The sequence below is a fragment of the Microchirus variegatus genome (genome assembly GCF_963457635.1).
Source record: "Microchirus variegatus genome assembly, chromosome: 5".
Lineage (NCBI taxonomy): Eukaryota > Metazoa > Chordata > Actinopteri > Pleuronectiformes > Soleidae > Microchirus > Microchirus variegatus.
This window is the reverse complement of record NC_139806.1, coordinates 25362083-25389532: the sequence shown is the minus strand read 5'-3', so window position 1 is coordinate 25389532 and position 27450 is coordinate 25362083. Positions and strand designations below refer to the sequence as shown.

Genomic DNA, 27450 nt, shown 5'->3' with positions numbered 1-27450 from the left:
GTTCATTTTAATGCCTCTAAACGGGGCCTCCGATAACAAATGACACCCTGATCAATAATAAAAAATAGAGAAAGAGAAAAAAAACAAGAAACACAGAGTACACAATCAGGTTCTGGTCTTTGATGGTGACATGGTGCCGGCACACTGCTAAAATGCATCAGAGGTGAAAAGTTCAGCACTTTCCGCTTTAGCAGACAGAAACTACAGAGTCTGTGTGTGGCATCTCCCTCATCTTCACGACAACCTTGAATTTCATCCTGGCTGATTCGTGGTAAATGCAACATAAGCTGCCGAAAATCTAAGAGTCCGTATGGATCTGTGTTTGTTTGTGTGCGCATGTTTTGTGCGATCTCCCACTGGAGGTGAGGAACATGTGCACAGACAATAGGGATCTGAATCACCGGGCTTCAGACTGTCTCATTCCTCCAGCCTTGCAGAAAGATAAAAGACCTCTCACATGTGCTGACCATACAAGAAAGCAGCTTTGAAATCATCCTCAATGGAACTGAATTCACTTCTTTTCGTAAAAAGCTTTTCTAACAAAAACTGACCACAGTTTCTTTTTTTTTTCTTCCTTTTAACCAATTAAGGATCATAGTTTCTGAACAGATCATTTCAAGGATCAGGGCACTCTGAGTATTACTGCGATGCTATAGTTCTGATGCTGCCTTGTGCTCAAGGGTCTACTTTATAGAATGCTCGCAGACAGCTGCCCACTAAGATAAGGCTACTTTCTAAACAACATCTTGACATTAAGCAGCACAAAGCACTTCAGTGAAGACCTACAGTCAAAGATATTCTTGTTAAGTGTGTGACAACTGCTGCTTTTCATCGTTCCATTTAAAGCTGGGGCTAGAACATCTCTAGGTGTAATTGAAAGAATTAGTCCATAATTAGGTGTTAGCATCAAGTGATTCTAGAGACTGTACTTGTGCACCACTAGATGACATTTCCAGCCTTAGGGAAATCTATCCCAGTAAATGAGAAACTGACACATCGCATGGCAGTTTACAGGGAGTCTACACTCTGAGAAATAAAGGTTCCAAAAGGGTCCTTCTACATGGGCTGATGTTCTACCTGGAACCTGTTGCTTCTGAAAAACCCTTTCCAGAAGAAAGGGTATTTCAAGGGTTCTTGGTAACACTAATGGTTCCAGTAAGAACCATTTTGATCCAGAGAACCCTTTAAAACCCCTTTCCTGAATAAAGGCTTTTAAAAGGGTTCTTGTTGGAACCCTCCACCTGGAGCCAAAAAGAGTTCTCCTATGAGGACAAGCCGAAGAACCTTATATGGTTCTACTTAGCACTTTTAGTTCTAAGAGTGTCCTTAGTTCTTAGCCCCAGTGAAGACCTGTTTTGATGTGTTTTCATTCATAGTACAGGCAAACTGAACGTTTTGGTTGAATTCCCCATGTATTGATCATCTGCTACAAACAGGACTAACTGACGATGCAAGTACTTTGTGAACACGCCTTGTATAGTGGTAAAAACTGAGCAATCTCCCAATCTTTTTAAGCATATCCAGATTGTATCTAGCTTGATTTATTTGGCGGTCTGGACAGCTAAAAAACACGAGATCCAATTTTTCCAAAGCTGATTCAAACGTTTCTGATCAGATTTTTTTCCGTTACAATCTGAATGTCTCAGTCGCTCAGATAGGATTTCAAAGTGTCCTCTGCGTCTTCAACGACGGGGATCCGGAGAGACGGAAGTTTTCCAATTCCAATTTCTGTTGTCCATTTTGTTTATTTGAAATTTCCCGTGGCGTGGCCTGCAACTTTATAAATGTGGAACACAATCTGATCACTTGCAATACATAAAGTGAACAGTTCGGAAGATCGGATTCTGATCGGACACGCTTACAAATCTGATTTGGCCAGTTTGAGACACAGCCACTCCCCATACTCCATCGTCATTACCATTACAAACAATCGATGTCTTAATAAATACAAATACTTGATAATCAGGGTTAATCACCATAATCCTAACATGTCTCCTATTGGCTGTTCTACGAAGTGGCTCCATGTCACTTTAAATATAAATAACAACAATTAAACCAAGCTCTCTGAATATTTTAAGGTTTCTTTAATCCATATAATAAATAAATCACTAAAAAAGATAGAGCAGGTAAATATAATGAAACCTGCTTGATTGATTATGACTCATTAATTAAACACATTCACACAAACCAGGGATTAAACTCTTCTTTTGACCAGTGGGAATAAGATTTATAGAGTATTTACTGGTGTGAGAATTAAGGTAGGATCATTCAAAAGCAAATGAAAACAAGTGCTGACCTTCAGCCAGGCCCAAGTACTTGCTCTGTTTCTAAATTATAAGTCGCTAAGCACCAGCCGAGATTCTCACACTTTAGGCTCAGTGAGAGGATTGAGTCTTTCATGTCATAAAACACGAGGCCATGCGAGGCCGTGTGGAGTTGAAAGCTTTTTCTTTTTTTCTGGTTGCAGTCAAAATCCTGATCTGATTCTCACTCGAGCCAAAGTCTTATGATTTAAGTACCGCGGAGCTTTCATGCATGTTTGTCTGAGTCAGCTAAGATCAAACTGTAAAATAGAAAAAAAAAAAATCACAGAGTTTAGTGAAGAAGGAAAAAAATGGATCAGGATAATGAAACAAAAACATCTTTGAACATCAACTGGATGTCGAACCTGCCTGATTGTTTGCATTTAGTGATAACAACTCAGCGAGGATAGATTTAGTCTTTTCACACCACAAGAGCCAAACTACTGTTATTACATATGCTGCAAATACATTCTTTTATTTTTACACATCTCTGAGAAAATACAATGAAGTTATTTTGACATGAAGAAATCTGACAGGCACTGAAAACACAGCCTACAACAGTTTGTGTGAATATCAAAGGAGCACTTATCCTGAAACCTGACTGTGACCCTGATCTCAAACTGCCACCTTAGATATTCAGCAGACTCTTTAGTGTCTGTGTGCACGGGTCAGTCAGTAGAAGTTAAATAGTTCTGTATCCTGACAGCGATCGCTGATCTAGAGTAATTGCTCAGTGACATCGGTCTCTAAGTCTCAGAGGGTTTGCAACCCTTTATCCAATCAGGAGTCAGAACTCCATAAAGTGGCGACAAAAGGACGAGGGACAGGAATGTCAACAGCAGCGAGGACAAGACGTTAGCAGAAAGATGATATTCTTAAAAGTACCTGTCATTATTTAGGGTGAAGATTTTTTGGTGCAACTTAGGGCACGTTCACACCTACAGCATTTGGTGCTCACCAAACGTGTTTGGTCCCTTGGTTCGGTTCATTTGCGTAGGTGTGAATGTAATCTGGGTCCTTTGGTGCGCCAAAATCAACAGGTCCGAGACCTGCCTGAAGGTGTGGTTTCGGACCGCTTTATCTGCCCTACTTTGGTACGGTTCCTCTGGTGTGAACGCAACCAAACAAAATGGGACGAAACGGTATAGTTTAATGCATTATGGGTAAGAGATAAGATACGGGACGGGAGCGCAGCGGTATTCAGTGCTTACGTTGGTGAAGCGCCCGGTGGAAATCGGGGGCTAGTCTGGTTCTGGTGCCAATCGTCTTCCCGGTCTATTGGTTCGTTTAGAACACGTGTCAAACTCAAGGCCCGGGGGCCAGATGTGGCCCCGCCACGTCATTTTATGTGGCCCGCGAGTGATTGATTGGTCTTAAAAATCTGTGTTAAAATAGGTCTATGCTGCTTTAAGGCGTGCGTGGACCATAAACTACATTTCCCACAATGCATGGCAATTGCGTTACCCTCAAAGTGACGGCATCCTGTCACTAGATCGGAGTGTATCATTGTATATGCATCATGTGACGAGTGAAATTGCATAAATACAGAACGTTATTTAGCAATATGTTACGGAGTAGTTACCTTTAGTTTACATTATATTTGGTTACATTTACATTTATTCTGTATGACAGTTACATCTGGCCCTTTGAGGGTAACTATTATGCTGATGTGACCCTCAGTGAAAATGTGTTTGACACCCCTGCTTTAGAGCTCTGCATATGTGAAAGCAAACCGTACCCACGTCTGTTTGCGACACTGTTACGTTTTTCTGACTGGTGCAGGCCAAAGCAATCGAACTACAGTTCTGAAAGCGCCCTTAAATTTTGTTTTTGATATTAGTTTGAAACAATGCAAAATTGGCTCTGTCAAGGAATACTATCAGGCCTGACTGAGGAAGCTGTTTGTGTGCACACACCAGCAGAGCAGGGGCCGGCGGGGTCAAGAAGTGACCAAACAGCAGAATTCACTTTTATGGGCACTTCTTTGTGCTTTCATTCCAACCTGTTTGCAGTTATTTCACTTAACTAGCACAGTGTTGCTGTTGCCTGTCAGGAATGTGGCCAGGCAACACAAGATCTAAACGCAACTAAGACATAAAGTCGTGTAGAGATGACAGATTGAATCGTTGAATTTAACCGAATTCAACTCTCATGTCCCTCTCACTTCCCACTGTCTTATAGACACAGGAGCAGTAAGACATCACTATGGACACAAGCACATTTCTTGCAATTTTCCCTCAAAAACCACTTCCTGGTGGCAAAGAGACAGAAGTTTAAGACAAAAAGTTTATCATCAGCACTGTGTTGAGGTTTATGAATGCTGAATCCTTTACAAGTCCACCTCCCTTCACTCTGGACTGCTTGTACTTCTGAGCTAAAGTAACTGACAGTTTTAAATTCAAATCCGGCTTTTAAAGCCAAAATCTGGGCTGCTTTTTCTCTGCTTTTTCAGCTGCGTGTGTCACACACAAAATCAAAGGAAATTTGTTCTGCTGCTTCCCTCTCTGTTATGACTCCATCTACTCTGTGTACTACTTTGTATGCAAGTCCCCAGCTCCCCGTGCAATTGGCAACCAACAGCTGTATGCAACCAACAAGCTCGATGATTTTGTTCATAACGACAGTGAGAAACACTGGACCAGGTTGTAACTGCAAAATCTGCTGCTCGTTCACTTGGCCTGTGAATCAATTTCTGCTGAAATTGACCACCAGCAATATTCTGTAGTAATAGTACGCGCCCGCCGCACCGTCCTCCTAAATTTCGACTCTCCCTCAGGTTGTTTCAGTGCCTTTAAATTCATCCTCTCACATGTGTGTCGGTCATCGCCCCAGTTGTGCAACTTGTGGGCAAAGAGGATTGCGAAAAGGGCTCCGTGTGTGGCCAGACTGAACGCAGATCACTTTACTGGCCTTTTATTAGCCCCATAATCCAGTTTGTGTGTGTGTGTGTTCGCTGTATTTGTGTATCTTGCCACATTTACACTTTGCCCAAGGCAAAGCAGCATGATAGTGGCCATGTCCTGAGGTGCAGTGAGTCATCAGCAGGCTGACCAAGACGTCACGGCCCCCGGGCAAATACATGTATTCAAAATGCAGCTCGACTCGAGAGCAAATTTGATACGAAGGTGCATGAGGTTATTTTGTCGTTAATTAACCTGGATCAACTAGGTTGGTTTTTTTGTTTGTTTTCATAGTCACCAAATAATTTTTTTACAGCCTTTTACTAAATAACGTACACTTAAAATAAGGCTGTGATTCATTTATCAATTTACCAAGTCAAAATAAAGGTAAAGAAATGGCAATAAAATCAGTGGATCACTATAACTTATAACTTACAAGACTCAAGAGATTACTAAATTTTAACCTCAAATCTCAGTCTTAAGCCCCTCCCACCATATAAGCATGAACAGACACTGAGACTGAGGCCACATCCAGACGGAAACAGCACGAAACGTAAACAATCTTCTTCTTTGCCGTTTTCAAAAAGTTCAGCGTAAAGACGCATCTCATACGACTCTAGACGCTGTGGTACATATGCCAGCACTGTTAGTTGCGCTGTAACGTTACACCAAAAAAACAGAGAAGAAGACGTTGTCAACATTAGAATTAATAACAGAAACTGAGACAGAATGAACTGAGCCAGGAGGAGAGTTTTTTACGTTTCCGTGTGAATATTTAGCGACTTTACAGTCAGCTTTAATTACTTGGAACCTAAACCTTAATACTAAACGAGAATGCACAATTCTGCCGCACGAGTGAGATCCATCTAACTCTATTTACCGCAGGCAGAGAGTCGGACACACACACAGCGCACATAAACAGAGTCACAGACAAGAACGAGCTGTGGATGTTCAGTGCAGCAGATTCTGTGTTCGGAACAATCACTGATCTGTCTTGTTTATTCAAGTAAAAATAGGTTTCGTTTTCTCTTCTCTTTATTTTAAGATTCAACATTTTTTTTTCCACCCCCATGTGTGAAATCTCCAAAGACAGGACGTGTTCTAGTGATATCTTAGCGTCTGTTCAGACTGACTTTAGTTACTTTTCATTGACAGTAGTTGGCAACACTGTCAAACAGCCTCCGCAATGAATGACAGCGCAAGAGAGAGCTGGGGAATATGATGACATTGTTTTCCTAAAGTAGCGTATTCGCCATCTACACGGAAGCACAAGGCCAGTGTTTTAAAATTTTTCCCATGGGAGGTGTTTTAAAAAGCTTCTTCCTGGAGCCAAAATGGGTTCTCCTATGAGGACAAACCGAAGAACCTAATATGGTTCTACTTAGCACTTTTATTTCTAAGAGTGTAGAGAACGTGCAGAACTCTAATTTTCCCCTCAGATCACTTGATTTCCAACATGATTAAAGGTTGTTATGTAAATATCGCCCAATAAGACCAAAAAATAGGTCGCCTGCCTAAGCTTTACTGCCACTTATACTCATGTATGTGACTGTATGAACATGTATGCCCGCTGGCAACAAATTAAGTGAAGTGCACCTGAAGTGCAATGCACCCCCCACCCTCACAAACACTCGTCCATCCTGAAGAAATAAAAGCTGCGCACAACAGAATAAAACATTGCCCCCCCCCGTACGTTCAATAGCCATCAGCCATGAAACACCTTAAGCAACTTTGCACAAAAATCCCCCCCTGACATCTAGACCAGAGGAACCTCACGCCTTTGAAGTTCTTGTGATACACATAATACTGTGAGGTTTTTTACTGAGGTCTGCACAGACAGCTGTATACAACCCGGGGCATAGCTTAAGGTAAAATGGGTTAAAGGATGTGGAAATGTGTGTGCGATTGTGCACAGTTGGGCATATATCTATATATACTGTATATATGTAGCAGTGGTGGCTGCTGGTCTTTGAAACAGGAGCTCAAGTTAACCTAGTTCCCTGGTGTCCTAATGAACATGTCTGTGACATGCTTTGGTCAAAATACCATCAGGATGAAGCACCACAGCAGTTCAATCACCCTGTTCAGAACGCTCTGTAGCCACAGAGGCTACTGGGAGCTAACAGCAGTTAGCATTTGGAAAAGTGATCATTTGCAGGCTCCAGCAGACACATTGCCGTCATATATAACATGTATCCACTAGACAGATAAATCCTCTGAGGCTGGAAGTTTGCGTAGAACTCTGTGCTGCACTGTGGAGCCAAGAATAGAACTTCTCTCTGACTTTGCAATCTTCCGGTTTTCAGATGCCATTGCCCTCGACAGCACTCTCACGTGTTTTACGGACAAAGCGGAGCTCCACGAGACAACAATTCCAGGAATTTAGCGTCTTGTAACGTCCCAAGGAGCGCGGAAGTCAACATCTTGTGTTTTATCTCCTGTACTTAGACTGAGGAGGACCACAACAACATGAGTGAGTCATCATTTTTCACACTGGTAGGACCTCCAGAGTCCCACATATAACAAGTATTAAAATGATTAAAAAGTTGATTTTGCATAATATGGGACCTTTAAACTGAAATGCTATCATAGTGTTTTTATTGACAGTGTACATGTAAATATGAAAATAGGCGATTGATCGCAAATAACCAGCCATTTGTCTATTTATCTGCAACGCTGCAAGTCAAAAACAGGTTCTGCCTTTCAAACAGCTCCTCCAATCATCACGCAGATTGACTCCCAGAGAAGCTGAGCTTCCGTGGAAGTGACGTTTTTGCCACATTTTGTCCAATCACCGTTGAGCTCAAACAAACTTATTCTGTGCCACCCCATACAGAACAGTTCAGCTTCAAGTGGTTTTAATGCAGAGGCTGCAATGGCAATACGAAAATCACGTCATCGGTGATAAACAGCTGATTCTGAACGGATCAGTGAGATGTTCTAATCGCAAGCTAGCGCACGTTTAGTATTGAAATGGACATTTTAAAGGAGGCTGAGCGTCTTCACTGATGCAGAGACACGTGCATGTAGGTTCCTGCAAGTGTCTGTGTGCATTTTCAGTGTCACATGAATATAACACCCGTAATGCATTTGTCCTCCTGCAGGATTATTTTGTGCTCATGGCAGCAGCAGCAGCAGCAGCAGCAGCAGCAGCAGCAGCAGCAGCAGCAGCAGCAGCAGCAGCAGCATCCCTTCGACACAAGTCTCCCCACCTCACACATATACTAAAGCAGAGGGATGGTTTTAATGTATCTGCCAATCTTAAGAGCCGTCTCTGAGCATGGAGAAGATAAACTAGGCACTTTAATCCCTGATCTAATCCTCCATTATCATATTCCAGTGATTTAAACCTAAATATTCAGCCGCAAATGTTAATTTTTACTTCAGTGGCTCGACGTACTTTTAGATGCATGTTTTTTATTACTTCACAATGCAGGGTTGAGGCATAACGGCTCCCTGGTGCTGTGTATCTCTATTTGGCAATTAGCAGGGAACAGTTAAATTGCTGTATCATTTCACATAGTAATTCTTATTTGATTTAAGTATAAATTAAAGGCCCATTAAGGTGCACTAAAATTAAATGGGTAACCAAGATGCATGCACAGAGAGTAAAACAATGTGAGACAGACTTATCACTTACACGGTTTCATTTTGTGCAGAGAAAATTAAACACCCGAGGGGGAAGGACAAGGTGAGATTGCAGAGATTAATTAAGGTGAGAATATCCTTAAACAAAACAATTCTTAGTTGCACAATAAATATACAAAATATCCATTATTTGTTTATTATTGAGATTAGAGGGTTTATGTAGTGGATGGGTTGTCAAGACTTGGGAGATTTAAAGGTGATTAAACGTGATGAAAGAATTCCCTTCACATCTCTCAACAAGTCTCGCGCGCTCATCACAGCGCTCTAATGAGATGCAGCTCATCGTGGACGGCGACATTCGCGGCTGCAGAATGTGCTGTAATCCCACAACAAAGACATCCATCAGCGGCGACACTGACAGGCAAACAAGGCAGGCGGGGGGGGGGGGGACATGCGGCAGGAAAAGATGGCGAGGGTGTGACGGTAAAACCCAATCCTGATGTCTAAGATGGAGCTGACACTGGGCACAATAACTCATAGCACACTTCAAGATGAAACTCGGATGGAGCGGTGGGAGGCAAATGATTTTCAGACTGTATCCGGGTGTCACGCAAAAACACGGGACTGTTGAGGAACAAGTTGTACTCAAGAACAAAATGGTGTAATGAACACGGAGAGCGAGCGGAGTAAAAGAATATGAAATTAATATTTAAAATGACAAGATTGAGGAGGGAGAGGTGAAGACACAAGTGCAAAAAGAAGAATTGGATGGTGGGAGAAGTGACTGTCTGGAAAGTCCTGAATGCAGACAGATGAAGAAAATCTCCTCTTAAAGCTGTGTGTGTGTCAGTTAGTGGCTATTTTGTCCCCGATCAGCTGAACAGGCTAGGTCAACAAAAACAACGTAAAGGTCAGCAGATTAGTTTCCATGGTGACAGCCATTTTTACACCTGTGCTTGTTTTTAGGTGCTTTTATGTGTAAACTCAACTTCCAAAGCCATAGACCGGAAGTTCCTATTAACGCTGTTTTTTTGGTGTGTCTGTGCCATTACCTCGTTTATGAAGCCCCAAAGTTTCTTGTATTTATTGTATTCTCAGGCTCTGCAAGCGCTCTGAAAAAGCCTGGAAACGTGATGTAAGGATCCCGTCTCCTGAACATCAGATCCTCCTGCTACAGGCACTAGCCCGGGCACATCCGGTTGTGTACATTGAAGCACAGAAGAAGAAGAACATCCGTTGTGGAGGTGTTTCACTTGAGACAGTGTCTTCTGACTCTGGGTCTGACTCCAGGTCAAAGACGTAAAAAAGGGACTGCATTTTTAAACATTGTTAAAACAATGGTTAAAATTGGCAAAATTGATAATGAGGAGCAGTGCATCCACCGTTCCAGAGGGGGGAGCTGCGCGGCTGAGAGCTGATGTGCTAATTACGTCACTTCCAGGTACCTGGCCAATCACAAGACAGTTGAGAAAGCTCTCGTTGGCTGGCCAATCACGACGCAGTCTGTCTTCTGGGGGTGGGATTTCAGTCTGAAACTGCGCGACTGATGAGAGCTTCAGTGAGGAGAGATTTATATCGGCTCATTTACAGCAACTAGGAGGTTTTTAACCATAAAAACAAGTTAATGTTAAAGTAGACCTCCATAACTCACATATATGTGCGATAGGATCACTCTATGGGAGCTTTAAAAAAAGATTTGCAGTATACAATAACTTTGGAAACGAGCTAAAGCTGCAGCGCGTAACTTTTAAACCGAAACAAATGTCGTCTGTTCCATTCAAATCATCGCCAAATGAGTCCAGGTAATTCTGATTGAGCCCGTCGGCTCTTTGTTTCTCAGTATTGCGGTGTTCCTGTGACATTATTGCACAGCTAAAAAGGTAATTAGGGAGTAACTAGAAGGAAGCAATTAGCATTAGGTAAAGACAAAGGCAATGACAACATTGCACTAGTGAAGCAAGACAGATGCAAACAGGTTGTATGACTGAAAACCGCCCACCTCTGCACTGATAATACACACAAACACTCCCTCAGTCAGGTCTGATAGTGTTGCTTGACACAGCAAACAAACCATGCTACATTGTAACATCCACATTAACAAAAAATAAAAACAAGTTACGCACTGCGTCTTTAAAAACCTTTTTACAGTTCCGAAAATGACACTAAACTTTAATTAAATAAACAAAAAAAACTGCGTTTGTTGTGTTTGATGGCTTCAAATTGTTGCGCCGAGAAATAAAAACAAGACGGTCCTTTCTTAGAAATAATCACACTTTATGTCTTCTTAGAATAGAAGAATTTTAAAGTTAATAACATGCTCGGAGACAGTACAAAAGGAAAAGGGAAAACATGACGAGGTCATTTCACCTGAAATGTTGGCACCACTTTTGTGTAAATAATGAGATGATTTGAAGAGAGAAAAGGAAAAAAGTCACCACAGATTTATGATGATACAGAAACGGCTGCGAAAATTAATCTTTTACCGCGGACACATTTTCGTTCAGCGCACATTATCATTATTCAAGATTCAAAATAAATGTTACGTGCACTCTGTGAGGTGGGTTTTTCACGGGGATATATTATTGTTGGAAGTCCAGACAAAGCAGTGGCGGCATGTCAGCGCCATGAGCGATGAGGAACGGGACAGAAATAATCTATACTGACACGGTCAATACCATTAGAAGAAGAAACCGAGGAGAACAAAAGATTAAAGAAGAAACTCGCAGGACTTATTCCTCAGGAATATTAAGTCTGGGTGAAAGCTCTAATTCTCTACGATTCTTCTTGTTTTTTTAAATAAAAGAACAAATAATAATAATAATACAAATATGCTTTCTTATCAGACACGCTGACAGATTGAGTTTCCTGCTCTCGTTTTGCTTTGTTAACAATAATTTCACAAACTCGCCACTGAGATTTCTGCATAAATCAGCTGTTTTGATATTACATTTAATCCAATAAAAAAATTGCTTACAGACAGATTTATACATTATAGTGCTGTTTTTTTTTTTACACAAAAATATATATATAAATTTTTAATGCTTTCGAGCACCACATATTAAACTTGAGTCAGCTACACTGCATAATGTCACTGAGATCTGTACTGTATGCACGCATGATATTGGACTTTTTGTTGATAGAGTAATTGGGCCAATTACTGATACCGATATATACATTATTTTTGCTGGCGCCCAAATGCAGAGGTCATTTAGTCTCTTCTGTAGTGAAATTAACACAATATGTAGTCATGACACAGCTGTATGATGTAGATATCAGCTTCAAGGAGGCAGCAGTGGATTTATGGAATTAGATTTGTGTCAATTTTTTCAAGCAACACTTTTCCTGAAGCAATTATCAATTTAATAATTCAAAAATATTGTATTTTGTTTTTTATGGAAAATAAAATCGCTGCCCGATTTTTTTTTTTTTTCTGTGCCTTGGTTTTTAAGTTTGCGATTCTGTTGCTGTCCGTGTGGAACAAAATAATTGTATCTCACGTTTATAGTCTGACAACAATTATTTTGTCGGATGTCGATGGGGAAAACTTCCAAAACTCAGGAGCCAATCAGCAGGCAGCTTCCTAAGGACCGCCCATGGTCAGAATCGTAAACAAAAAAAAACACGGCACAAAAAACAAATCAGGAAGTGTATTTTCAAACACTAAAATACAAGATTTTTGAATTATTAAATCGATATTTTATTTGCTTCTTAAAAAGCGTTGTTTGCTTCGTGAAAAATCTAATTCCATATCTATTCAGCCTAGTGTTTTAGTCATTAGGCAAATCAGGGGATCTTGGTGAGTCTATTCTATTCTCCTGATTGTAATTGAGTCCAAATACGATATGACTCGGTACAAATTTTTAAAGACCAAATGGAGAAAATTAGAGGCAGACCAGGGAATAGAGAACTCAAACGACTTAGCGTCAGGCCTGTACTTGAATATTTTTGCTGTCCTCATCCTCAGTAATTTGTCTCTGAACATCCCACGACCTCCTCAAAAAAAGAAAAAAAAAAGCCTGGGAAACAGGTTGCGTTCCAGCCCTGTACAGTGAACCACAGCTGGTCTTAACCTGTGACAGAAGGTGCTTCCTGTTCCTCTTCCCCCTGCAGATGAGCCTGTAATAGAGCTGTGTAATTATCGGCGACTGCCTCGCAGCTCTGCTCAGCGCAGACGCTCGGGGCTCTCATTACCCACAGTGATGCCTGTGCTCTGAAATATCAAACAGCTCTTTGTGCTGGAGGCTTGACCGGCCCGTATCCTCGGGCTAACCCCTGTCTTCTGCTGTGCGTGCACATGTGGGACTGTTTGCATGATGCGGATCATATATATTCATAAACACAGGGTTAACAAGTACATTCATGTCGTACAAGAACACTTCATGTAGAATCCTGCAGCTGTGAAGGAGTTTATTTGGGGGCTTTTTGTGGCGGAGGCTGCGTCAAAACTTTACTGCATGCCTACCTTTACACTTGCTTCTAAAATATTTTGGGATTTCAACTACAAGGTCTTTGTTGCAGTAAAACCAGCTCCCCCGAGAAGGAAGGAGATTCAGTAACGTAAGAATTGACAAGAGCATATAAACCTGTGCACTTCTAAAAGCTTTAGTCCTTTTCATTTAAACCAAACAATTGAGAGAGAGGAGAAAAGGGGTGAGAAAAAGAAAAGAAAATCAAAAGACTTTACAGGAGCAAAGACGATCAATTAGTCAATGTTCCTCCTTTCATGTACATATAAAGACGCCCTTAGTCTTCTGTGCATTAGCATTTGTGTGTATGTGCATTAGCACGACAAAATGAAAGAGTCTTCTGAAATACTGGTCGAGGAGATACTTGACAAAACCATTATTTCATGTTTTATGCATAATATTATGTGGTTTTCCTTTGGTGCAATTTGTAATTTTTTAAATGGAAGCAGTTTATTATTGTTATATTATTATTATTATACACTTTAATAACTGAGAAACATTGGTGACATTGAAAGTGACCTGCGACCTTGACAATGTCTATGGAAGAAATTGGATATTTTAACAAAGCTAGATTTGGTGAGAGCAAATAAAGAAAATATGAATTTATAAGAAGAAATAGGGCTGTTATGAAGAAGAGATTTGTTATTGCCTCTCTAATAAATGACACGTCATTACTTAACCTACTTATGAGTAATGTTTGAGCACATTTTTCCTCAAAGTAAAACAATTCCAAGACAAGAAAAAAGCCCTTTGTTTTCTTTCTGCTAATAATTTCCACAGTTTTTTGTTGTCTCGCAGTCAGTTTCACAAACGCTTTGAAATGTAATAACCATCATTTCTTTTTTCAGCTCAATTTGTTGCCGCGCTTCGCTCTTGAATCTGAATCATGTTGAATAAATGCGACCATCTCTTGAGCACATTAAAGCTGCTATCTTGGCAAAAAAAAGAGTTTATACTCATTGAAAGCACAAGTAGATACAGTTTTTATGCACATCAGTTTATCCACATTAATATTTTTTTCCCACTGGTCAAAGAAACTGTGGTAATGTGTTTGAACGGCATTCATTTTCATGTAAAATGACCTGAAAAAAACCCACTCGCATGTTTTTATCGGCATCAGCTCCAGCTGGCATTGGTGGAAACGTAAGATTTGGGTGAACTAAAGCTAAATTCTACTTCATCTGCTCTTACTTTGCCAGCAATCGCAATTTCTATGACCCACATTCATCTTCTTAGCGCAGTCACTCTCATCGCTGCTAGCATTAATATTCGTAGTGATACTTACTTTTTAGTAGTTTAAGTCACACATATACAAATCGCAAGTCTTCACCTTCAAGTCTCAAGCAGGTTCGCAGTCATTCTTGCAAGAATCGAGCAAGTCAAGTCGAGTCCCTGCTTTAAATTAAGTCAAGTCGTATAAATATAGACGATGGAGACACTTTCCCAGATAATCCACTTTTACATTTGTTAAAAAAGACATTCATTTTGAACTAAAATACTTTTATCTTGAACAGAAACACTATAAATCTCTGTAAAACTACATCATGGTCCTATACTACTGATTTTAAAAAAAAGTTATATATATATATACACATATACATATATATATATATATATATATATATATATATACATACATGTGTGTGTGTGTTTGTGTGTGTATAATATACACATATATATATATGTACATATATAGGCTGAAGTTCACTGCTTGCCTATGGCGCTTCTTTATGTATGTATGTGTGTATGTATGTATGAGTGTATGTATGTATGTATGTGTGTATGTATGTATGAGTGTATGTTTGTATGTGGTTATAAATATATACACACATATACATATATATATATATATACGTATACACATGTATACATATATATGTATCTAAATATATACACACATATATATACGTATACACATGTATACATATATATGTATGTAAATATATACACACATATACATACATATGTGTGTATATATTTATACACATACATATATACACATACATGCATACATATATATACATACATGCTTTTGACCCACCAATATGTTAACTGTTAACCAACATTGGATTATAATAGCATCTTTCTTTGTGGGATTTGAAGTGTTAAATATAATTTCAAGTAGCGGCGTTGGTGTCGCTCGGTTGCCAGGTTTGCAAGCAAGTCCACAAAAGCAGACACCCAATGTGTTCTGTGTTTTCTTGTTGTTGTAGCATTACGGAAAATGTAGATATTCCATAAGTCAAGTCATTTGGAGTCATTTTATTGAAGTTTAATTAGAGTTTGGAGTCATGAACGTCAAGTCAAGTCGAGTCGGGGAAACGAGATTATCTAAACTCTAAAAGCTAATTTCAGAATAAAAAAAGTAAAGTAAAGAGAAATTTGATAACATTTTTATTTTTTTCCACCAAATATAAGCATTTTTTTTTACTGTATAGCTTCACTTTTCAGCGTATGCATTTCAAATCCTCTTCTCTCTGCTGACAATAATAAAAAGAAATCCTGCAGCCATATTCCCAAATTACCCAGGCAGCAGTCCCATTAAATCAAAGCACTGTGGAAATGACACAAGCCAATCTCAGCACCAGAGGAGGAGTTTCTTATTTAAATCTTATTTCTATCTTAAATAAAACTGGAAGCCTTATCAGTTCATCAGTGAGCTAATAAGATGGAGCATCATTTGTCGTCCACGGTTACAGATGGAAGGCCTCGGTTTAGCCTCAGCAGATTTTTCAAAACCCTGAATCAATTGCAGATATCAGCGCCCACATGTAGCTGCAGCCTGACAGAGGGGAGGCCTCCGTTTAGCACAATGAATATGAATGAAAACATCAGAAACTGAAAGCGTTTGTCGACTCTGCTGGGAACTATTTGGGAAAATTAAATGCGCTATCGACTGGAATGTGATGCCTGAGCGTTTGACTCGCAGGTCCATCGCAACCACGGATGAGAGTGCGAGGTGGTGCAGAAACACGCGGAGATGAAATTCTCTCGGAGACGCGAGAAAAGCAGCGAGTCTAAAGGTGAAGCGCCATAAGCAAGCAGTGAACTTCAGCTTATGCAGTTTGTATCTATTAATACTTAGTTGGAAACACATGTTTTTTGAGCTTAGTATAGTGTGCAAAATGTTCCATTTATTTATTGCCTCCCTACCCAGAGTGTTGGAGAACCTATGTATTCAAAATTGAAAAGATTTTGTTGATTGTGGTCCAAAGTGGTGGCCTCAGTAGAGAAGACCCGGCTCCTGTTACAACCTTAAATATACACACTGGACCGTTATGTTTCTCTGGATTAAGACGGAGAGGATGAAGCCTAAATATATAAAAAAGAAAAGGTGAAGACTTACCTTTATCCTCAACAGAGAAATGGAAGACATCGGACGTGGCGTTTTCTTCATTCCTCAGCACATAGCAGATGTTCAGGTCATCAATATCAGCTGTAAAAGAAAACAAAAGTAATATTAATTTTGTGTCCGTATATCTTTTTATTAGTGTCAAAAAAAAAGTGAACTAGAAAAGCACTCGGAGAGCGCAGACCCCGCTAAAATACACCCTGCCGGTGCGCTTGAATCAGACAGTGAGTGTTGTGACCGGTGATAGCGTCTACGGATCGTGCCCAAAATGTAATCACATGTTCCTTGTCCCATTACGGACATTTTCTGAAAATTTCAGCTAAATCCATCCTTTGAGTTTTTCTCGGATTTTTCTGGATAAAGAAAATTCTGGGACCAAAACTGAAATTTCCTGCGTTCAACAAAACCCCTGTCACCTGCAAACCCACAAAGGAAAGCAATCACACGGGGGGATGACAAGCGAAACAACAAATGTTGTTAATAATAGAATGCAAATGAGGGCCAGAGCATTTCACACTGAAGCCTTCCCCTATCATGTCAATGTTAGACGACAACAAAGAAAATCATCTTCCTTGAAATTAATTCAAGGCAAAAGAAAAATTATAGATAATGTTTTTGATTTTCCCATGTAAAAACATTATGAATTTTAATTCAAAAAACAAAATGTGTGATGCCATGCTGGCCACAAAAAACGCCTTGAAAAACACACTTTGAAGTGGTATTACGGCCACTGCGATGTTCAATCGCTTTCTGTCAAATAATTGTTCAAAGATGGAGACTGTCTCGCTTCAGTAACATATCAGCTGCGCAGGAAACAGCAGGGCTCGAGTATCACACTGATTCGGTTCCTTATCTGCACGCAGCACGAACAATTTCCAACCGGAGGACGCTTTCTGAATTTCATGCATCCGTAATCCAGGATGATAAGGCCACCACCTCCGGTTTGAGAGAGTGTTCAAGCTAAACCAACGGCACACGTTTGAGGCTATGTCCAAACTATTCCGACAGACATTTTAGACGCAGTCGTGAACGAAAAAGCTCCTTTATAACAGTTACTATCAGTTGTCATTTCATCTGCCAATCCTCGTTCTACTAAGAATCAACTTCCTGTTTATATCTGAATGGTCATGTGATACATAATGCTGTAATGTTTTTACAGCCATTTTTAAAGTATGGGTTTTTATGCAATAACGATATTCGTGATATTTCAGGAAATTTCAAAGTAAAAGTGTTTGTTATAATATGGAACGATACACAGATGACAATGTAAAACATATTTATAATGCAAATTGAAATAAAAAAACACGAAACATGCAGTAATTAATCATATAAAGTAAGGTGTTATTATAAAAATATTGCTCCCTGTTCATGATAAATCATATTTATAATCTAGAATCGAGTTTGAGACCACTGGTCTAAATCCACCAGCGCCCCTGTGTGTGTCATCAGCCCTGGAAACCAGGTGACGGTGGATGTTTAATGACAGACAAGGGCAAGAATGTTAAAAACAGGATTTCAGCACGGGCACATACAGACATCCACAGCTGGTTTTTCCATATTCTCTGAATTACAGGGCTCGTGTGCTTTTTTTGCATAAACATCTATTACCGTGCAGGAAAATCATGAAGACTGTGAAAGGATTTGGCCTGAACCACCTGCGTTAATAATACATGCCAGAGGAAGCAGCTTCATAAAAGTATAAACTCCTGAATGGGGCACATCTGACGACCTCTAAAGTGGTTTCCCCGACATTACCGACTCGCCTGCTTTCCCCTCTAACACGGACAAAAGAACCGATGTCCCCTTTTGCATTTTACAACGATGTAACAACAATTAAACGCACAGTATGCAACGCAACCGGAACAATAATTTTGATGACGTCGTGAAGCAGTGTGGGTAATAAACACAAACACTGCTGGATAACTAGCAGTATTTCCTTCCTCTCTCTGACATGTCTTGGGGTATCGTGCTGAAACTTTTACCAGATAAAAAGTGACGGAAACATTGCTACTCACAAAAATCTAAATGTAACATAGCATATCTAACGTGGCGGTGTAGGAACTCCGCCCCCGTGTCGCAGCCTTGAACCCGAGGACCTCGCCAACCTCAACGTCAACGCTGCAAACGATGGCCACACCATTCATCAAATATTTAAAGTGCACGCCTCACGGGACGCGCCCTGGAAATGGGATGAGTAAATAAAAAGCGAGGGATTGTCTCTTTCACCTGACTGACTCTTCTGACGAGCCTGCGCTCCCTCTCTCAATCCCTCATTCTTTATTTCTCACATGCCACCTACACCCTCCTTAGCACTCTTTCCTCCACTTCAGCGGCTCCATGTGCCCGATCTCCTGCCCCCTTTTCTCCTCCCTTCCTCTCTGCACTCTCGTCTCATCTGTGCCCCCTTCTTTTTTTCAAAGGCTGCAGCCTCACAGTGGCTGACAGAAGTGTCCATCTCCTGCAGACTTAAGAGCTCGCTCTCCCCCTCTGTGTTCTCAGCTGCTGTCTGTGCTTATGCCAAGCTGTGGCTTGAGCAGATGAATGTTCTAACCTGTTTGCATAATTGCCTCAGCGTGGTGTGAAACGCTGCATTGATTGCATTGCTTTAAACCTCAATCAGTGGCATTCTTGTCTTGATTTTGTCTCAATACAAAATACAAGCACGTGCACCAAAATGTTTCCAAAAATCGTACCTCAGGTAGTTTTGCGTTGAGAGGTTTTCTCTACTGCACAGATAGCAGTGATTAGTTTAAAATTGCACGGACATGGCGGAGCCGTTGAAATGTGCTGTACTTCAAATGCCATCCTCTCTCTAAAAGGTCTGCGTTGACCTTTTCACACAATCCTCTACTTCTGTCCTGCTTCATTTAACAAACCACTGTAGAGAGCATCAGATGTGAATATTTCCCCGGAGACACAGGAATAATAAATTATTCATCTCTAACCATCTACGAGACGTTTGTGCGAAACGTCAGCCCCTAACTTTGGCCTGCTAATTACGGTTTGATGAACAAGGCACATCTAAATCAAGCCCATAAATTAACTATTCAAATTCCCGAGCCAACGCTTGTCATTTCTGAATAATTATTGCCCCATAAATTAAAATGTTAGCGTGAAAGACTCAACAAAACCTACAGATTTGTATCTTAAACATCTTTCTCTGAAGTTGTTGCATCATGAGCAGGGGATTAGATTTTCTTTTTCTGAGTACAAAACAATTGCAATTAAAACTATTTTTTTTTTTGACCAAATAAGCACATTAAAAATGTAACTAATATAAAAGTAAGTTCATCAACTACATAACACCAATGCTCAAAGGTGAGTGTGTTATTTTTCTTCTGTAGTGAGCTGTAGGGTGGACTGGACAGTTTTAATGCTGGTGTGTTTAGTTCACAGCTTACCTTGGCTGAACGTGTCGATGGAGTTGTTTCCGTGACCCAGGTTAATGACGTAGCCGTGTCTGGGCTTTGTGGTGATGTGGAAAACCAGCGAGGCCGGGCTGCTGTCTCTGTCCTCAGCCCTCAGCGCTTTGGAGCTGATGGGGAACCCCAAGTGACCCGTGGTTAAGATCTTCAAAGTGGGTGCGCCTTTATTCACCACGATCTGCGGGACGCCGTTATCGATTGCCACAATGGTGATCTTCATGGTTTGAGGGTGCTGAGTCTCAAAAACGGTGTTGGGAAAAACAAAAAAGTCTGTGTGTGTACCATCGGTGACGGTGAACGAGAAGGAGTCCTCGGGCGATTCCGTGCCGTCGTGTTTGTAGCTGATGAGGTTTTCATTCAGGTCCTGTTTCGTGAAGCCGGTGACGGGCGCGGTTCGGTTGTAGAGGAGTTTGCCGTGAACGGGCAGCTGTGTGACGGTGAATTTCAGCAGCTTCTCGGCCGTGTCCTGGTCCTCGGCCGTGAGCTCGAACGGCGTAATCAGCTTAATCTGACCTTCTGTGACAAGCAGGCTGTTTACAGTCACGACGGGTTTCTTATTGTCCACGTCCACGATGGATATTCTGAACGTTCGGAAAATCGGATTGTAGCCGTCTGTGACTTCAAACTCAAAACTGTCCATTTTCACCTCCTCATCAGATGTGTGGATGTAGTAAATCTTACTGCCAGCTAGTTGCATCTGAGTAAAAGAAACAATCGGCATCCCGGGGGTATCTGTGCACTCCAAGTGGCCCCGAACAGGAGCTCTTGTGATGGTAAATACCAGGTTCTCATCAGGGCTGTTGAGGTCAGTGGTGCTGAGAAGATCTGTGGTTAGAGTCACTCTTCCACCTTCTTTTAACGACACACCTTTACTGACAACATCGGGGAAGACCATGTCGATGCTGCCCACGGTGATGTAGAAGTAGCGATCAATGAGTGGGTTCATTCCATCCGTCACATCGAACTTCACCAAGTCTCTGATGCCCTCCTGCCCGTTGTGTGTGTAAGCGATGAGCCCTGCGTCGATTTCAGCTTGCGTGAAATTCATGCCCAGTGTGATGTTCTCCAGAATCCCGGACGGAGTTCTTCTCTCCAGGAAGCCCTGACTAGGCCCAAAGCGGACGACGTACGCGAGCGCACCGTCGTCCGAATCTAAATCTGTCGCTTTGAGCACTTTGTTGTTGATCTCTTTCGTCTCGCCAATTTCCACCTCCAGACCGTCGTTAATGAGCATCCGGGGCGTCTCATCATCAACGGCGACAATCATAACGATGGCTGTTTTCTGCACGGAGAACTTGCCGTCCGTCAGAGTTACATCAAAGCTGTCCTCTGTTGTCTCTGAGTCATCATGCTCATAAATAATGCTTGATGCCTCCCTGATCTCCTCCAAAGTGAAATTAGTCACCAGAACGGAGCCTGTTGAAAGCTGATTTAAAATGACACCGTGTTTGGGAGGTTTGGAAATGATGAATATCAGCTCTTCGGATGGAATATCAGCGTCAGCACCATTCAGGATTGGCGTGTCAATGACGATGTTCATCCCCTCCATCACAACTATTTCCCTCAGATAGATCTCGGGCTTTTCATCATTTGCGGGGATGATTACAATCGGGAAGAAATGACTCTCGGAGAAATTGATGCCATCAGAACATCTAAATGTGAACCTATCTTCCACTGGCTCCACTCCTTTGTGAATACTCTGCACATAGTAGATATTCCCCTCTCTGATATCTCTGATGGTAAAAGCACTGATAGCTGTTCCTGATCTGGACTTTTCTGAGCCTGGGGCTGGTGATGTATTTTCCACATAGCCGGCAGTAGGCTGGGCAATGATAGTGCAAAGGATATCATCTGTTGGAGTGTCATTATCATCAGCATTCAAGTGCTGAGGGCCAATGGCGTATTTCTCTCCCTCAATGACACTGAACTGAGTCCCAACTCCGACCTCAGGGGCCTGGCTGTCAACAGGAAGTATAGCGACGCGGACATGGACCCCGCTGACCTTATTGCCACCTATTGTCCAATCCTCTGACATGTCTGTAAGAGTCAAATTGAATCCGTCCTGCTCCGAGGCGAGGCCTATCTCTCCGCTGGTGTGTGCGTACACGACCAGTCCGTTAATAATATCAGCTTGTGTAAACTTCGTTGCTGGCACACCTTTAACCAATATTTCCCCCTTAACCGGAGGATCCTCGACAATAAACGTTAGCTCCAGGTCATCCGTGTCGTCATCGTGACCTTGAATGACGTTCGTTGTGATTTCTGTGGCTCTGTTTTCCAGCACGTCCATGTGAGAACCAATTGTTCCCCGGGGTAGGCTGATGGTCGGAGTCTCGTCGTCGACAGGTTTTACGTGCACTTTGACCGTCACAGTTACGACATGGATCCCGTCGCTGACATCCAGCTGAAATTCATCGCTCGTCGTCTCCTCTCCTCCATGAATATATGATATCCTGCCGTCTGAAATATCCTCAAGTCTGAAAGCTTCTTTTGTCTCCAGGTCAGTGAACGCAGCCTGGACCTGGCCGTGTTTGGGTTGCTGGCTGAGAGTAAAAGTAATCTGTTTACGGTCTGTGTCGAGATCTGCGGCATCCAGCTCGGCGATTGTGATGATGTGCACGCCACGTTCGAGCACAGTAAAGCCAGTGTTTGTAATCTGTGGGGGTTTATTGTTGACCGGCTGCAGGTAAATAGTGAAAGCTCCTTCTATGCTGTTCCCAGCCGTGTCTTCAACTATATAACGAAACTGGACCACGTGTGCTGTGATTCCAAGCTCGACATCAGGGGGGCCGTAGCAAATCTTATGGTGGTTAATTTGAGCTTGTGTGAACTCTGTGACTTCAGTGTCCGGGCTGTCTGTCAGAACCAAAGACCCAAACATGACTGGGTTATTTTCATCTATGTCGGTCGGGGGCTGTATGACAGTGTATTTGAGATCACGGTCCTCAGAGTCCAAATCAGTGTAGCGTAAAACCTCTTTGCTAAAGTGAGTGAGTTTGTACTCCTCGACTGTCATCAGCAGCGTGGTGCCGGGGAAAAGCGATGGAGGAACGTCATCAATGGGCAAAACCCGGATTATAAATTCACTCTCTCCGGACTCATTGGGAGGATCGTTGTCATCCTGTACTGTGAACACAAATTCATCCATGACGGTGTCTGTGTTGTGAGGCCCTGTGTGTTTGTAATACAACTTTCCATCGGTGATGTCTTTCTGAAGCCACTCTTTTACCTCCTTCTCATAAACTTCATCTTCAGCATTGAACTTCCAGGAGGACGGGTCCTCTGGGGCGTCTGACTGTCGTAGGAGCACAGTGCTTATTGTGGAAAATGGAGGGATAAGAGTGAATTTAATAGTCGAGTCCTCAGAGTCAATATCAGCAGCACTGAGCATGAGAGGAGATATTGGCATCATCTGGTGTTTGAACAGCAGCAGCCCAGTGTTGGCATTTATGATGGGTGGCTCGTCATCAGTGGGAACAATAGTAATGGGGAAAAGGAATTCGACTTCATTCTTCCCGTCTGTCATTTTAAAGACAATGTTGTCGCTGTACGTTTCACTCCCGTCGTGCTGGTACACGACAACGCCCGTCGTCAGGTCGGCGGGCGTGAAGAACTTCCAGTGAGAGCCCAGTATCGTGAGGTCTCCGTGCCGCAGCCCGTCCACCACGGTGATGGTGACGGAGTCCAGGTTGTCTTCGTCGCCGATGTCCAAGTTGTGGGTGCTGAAGAGAGACCGGGACTGGCCCTCGTACAGCAGCTGGCCAGTGTTGCGGGTCACCACGGGGGCCAGGGAATTCATCGGGTTCACGACGATCATGAACGCGAAGGGGTCCGAGACGGCCCCGTCTGTGTCCACCACCTCAAACTCCAGCTGGAAAATCCTCTCAGTGTCTGAGTCTAGAGACGGAGGCTTGTAGGCGATTTTCAAATCACGCAAGTCTCTCTGATAGAAAGACGTGATGGGGAGATTTCTGTCATCAGTGCTGACTATGTAGCCCTCCTCATAGGATAAAGGAGAGGTGATGTTGAAAATGAGCTCATCGGGGTCCGACTCTGCATCTTCTGCGGAGAGCATTTCAGGTGTGAGTGCGGTCATGACAAACTGACTCACCTCCATCATCATCATGCACACAAAGCAGGGTTTGGGGGCTGTATTTTCCTCTCCTTCTTTGATGCGTATCATGAGATGAAAATACTCCTGTTTCACGAGGTTTCCCTCCTTGTCGTGCAGCTCGACCACCATCGGCACATAATCCCTGTTGGGCGACAGACGCTCAAACGTGTGCATGTAGCGGATGCCAGCCTGTGTGAATTCATCACAGTCCATCACTGAGGAAAGTTTCCCTCCATCAATGAGTCTTCCATATCTGGGCAGAGTGCTGCTGCTGGTGAGGGACGCCACCTCGCATTTATAAGAGTCTCTATCATAAGTGAACTCGACAGTCTTCTTATCAATGGGATTACTGATGCTCTTTAAGTTATCAACAATGAGAGGCATGTTTTTGGTGAGTAACTCCAGCTGCGTAAAAACAACTTCAACCTCGATCATGAACGGGATGATAACGGTCTCGGTTTGCGCGTCATACCTGAGCTGCAGCTTCACTCTGTCTTTGGAAGGACTCCTCGAGCCATAGTGCGAGTATGTTACATCATTGGGACCGAAATCACACGGGAACTTTTTGGGAGAGAGATGCCCCGGTCTCTGCGAGAGCGGGTCGTTATCCAGGACGGTGACGCTGCATCGATCCCCCGGCTGCGTCTGGATCACCAGATCATTAATGGGATCGATGAAGACGGATCTCCCGAAAGGCACGCGTATTCCGTTGTTGGCTACCAGGATCGCGTCCTCCGACAGTTCAGATCTGAGTGCGTAAAATAATCCAGAGCTGTCAGGCTGCGCGGAGACAAACGCTGTCAATAAAGAGCACAGGAGAAGTCCGCGGAGCAGCATCTTGATCCACAGCATCCAAAGACAGGTGATGGAGAGGAAACAAACGGTGCCAAAAAACCCTTAAGTGCCTCCACGGTGACTCTCATGCACCCGTTAGTCCGGTTCCTCCACACACTCGGAGAGAAAAGCGCGCAGGAGTTTTAAGTTGTGACACTTGGAAGCTGCGTAAAAGTGCCACCGCCCACCTCTGCACATATTGGAGGATTTTTTGGGGCTTTGTACCTCAGCCTCGTCTGCAATAGGCAGCACAGCTGACATTCACACTGAAGGGGGGGGAGGATGAGCTGAATCACACAGATGTGATTCATTTAATAGAGTGAAGGGATTGAGTTGGGACAAATCCTGCGAGGTGAGCACATCAGGGTTTATTAAATATTGTCTGATGGATGTTTGAGATTGTCAGAACCGTCCATGCTGGAAAGAAGATTCATTTGTCCTCCAACCTTTTTAGGTCCCTGTCTCTGTGATGCACGCTATGATAAAAGCATGAATGAATCATTTGTGCCTTGAACATAAATTCAGATTATTTTTTGCACTGGTAGATGAGATTGCAGTGTATTTAGTCGTTTAAGATTGCAGGGTAACCTATCTATAAATTGTAAAAACAACAAAAAACTATAAACCTGATGCAATAAAAATAGCTATCCCCTTTTTTTATATATATACCACACACACATTACCTCAACTATATCAATTCTGCGGTCAGTTAACACTAATCCCCGCCCTTACATCTTTTCAGAAGTGTTTTTGTACGTGCTTTTAAACTGATTTATATTTAAGCTCCAAACTCCAAACCGTTCCGCAAACTTGAACAAGTATATGTGGGATCATTTATCCAAAGCTTTATGAAAAGCCTTCTGGCGTCATCCTCTAAAGGGGACGTAAATTGAAGTGTTAATATTTAAAATGAGGGCTTATGTTGCTTATTTCATATTAATGTATGCATTCATTCACTTTTTAGGTGAATAACATCTGAAGGTTGGCCTCTGGAACATCCAACTTTTTCCTCAATTGAGACAAAGAAAGTGGAAGGAGCTTCTTCGTCTCAGCAAAGAAGAGCGTAATGAAAAAGAAAGAATGAAAAACAACTTGTGAAAGTTGTGTTTTAAGACTGGAGACGGTCTTTTGTGCCGGATCGTCGTGGTGCGACAGCACACTGAAACATCTGTTAGAGCTAAATCATGAGAGAATAAACCCACTTCTCTGCTCCTGCTCTGCCTGCAGGCATTTTTGATGTGATCAGTCCTTTCGATTATATTTGATGTAGAGAGTTTTGGATTTGTCCAAAATGTAAAACCTACAACGCTGCTCACGACGAACTCAAGTCAGCCAGAAATGGAAGTGACAGAGAGACATGGTTAAGGGGTTCATCAAAGTGCATCATGAATGTGAATTCATTCTTCCATCACTTCCAACACTGAGAAATTGTGAACCTGTTCCCACAAAGCTGTGTCATAAAACGCCCTCACTCACAAGCCAGAACCTCAGAAGTGCTGCTCCTGACGGCATTTTGCTTGCGACTCCTCTTCACCACCCACGTTTAAAATGCCAGGTGATTAGAGGGTTCCCGGTGCCTTGTTATTTCAAAGTACATGGCAACCCCAGCTTTTCCAGCTGTCATGTGCAGCGAAGTCTCTCCGTGCGACTGTACACGAGAGACGGCGCTCGGATTGGAGCGTGTTGGAGCTGCTCTGTGAGAGCACATTTGGACAGATTATACAGAATCTGTAAGTGTGATGAGAGACAGAGGGAGTGATCAGGGAACAAAGGATATTAAATTATTATTAGTTAACTGACGAAATTAGAGGCTACAAGGCTGGGACTTTAATCTATAATGTTTGTTTCCTATAAAACTATGTTCTCTGGAATATATCAAGGAGCCTACTTGATTTCCTCTGTTCTCATTTGACTAATTAGTGCCCAAACTGCAGCTCTTCCCTTGCAGCTCTTTTTCTATCACCTACCAAGCACTTTGAACATTTTGGAAAAGTCCAGCCGCAGATTTATGACATATTCATACAGTATGCGATGTTGGGTTCCTTCTTCACAGCAGCTGCTCGCCTCTGATAAGGCCACACGCGGAGATTCCGGTGTGTGAGCGTGTGTACGGGAACGTGAAAGATTCAAAAGTGACATCACGGAAAACAGTGCGAGGGTGTGGAAAGCGTGCGTTAAACGACAAAACATTCCCTTCTTATCATAGCGACTCATTTATTTGAATTTGTGATGAGCTCCGACTTAAAGTCCAGTGAATATTAACTTCATAATTTAAAGGGATACTTCACCGATTTGAATGTGGCTTTGTATTGCTAGAATAGCAGTAGTATTTTTTTGAAAATTCCCTACCTCAGTTTTTCCCTGACTTGTAAAAAAATCTGTTTTCCCTTATCCAAAAGCCACATTCAAATCGGTGAAGTATCCCTTTAAGGTTAACGCTGCTTAAAAATGTATGGAATTACTTGTTA

At 42.2% G+C, this 27450-nt stretch overlaps 1 protein-coding gene across 1 annotated transcript in view; it reads right to left on the bottom strand.

The window, feature by feature from the left end:
* Positions 1–24985, bottom strand: part of frem2a (FRAS1 related extracellular matrix 2a) — a gene marked incomplete at both ends in the record, with an annotated part of 78878 nt that extends 53893 nt beyond the window's left edge. The window contains 2 exons of the mRNA XM_083890170.1: positions 16604–16693; positions 20011–24985. Coding sequence (XP_083746296.1) covers positions 16604–16693; positions 20011–24985 — 5065 coding nt within the window. The remainder of the gene's footprint in view (positions 1–16603; positions 16694–20010) is intronic.
* Between the last annotated feature and the right edge of the window lie 2465 nt (positions 24986–27450).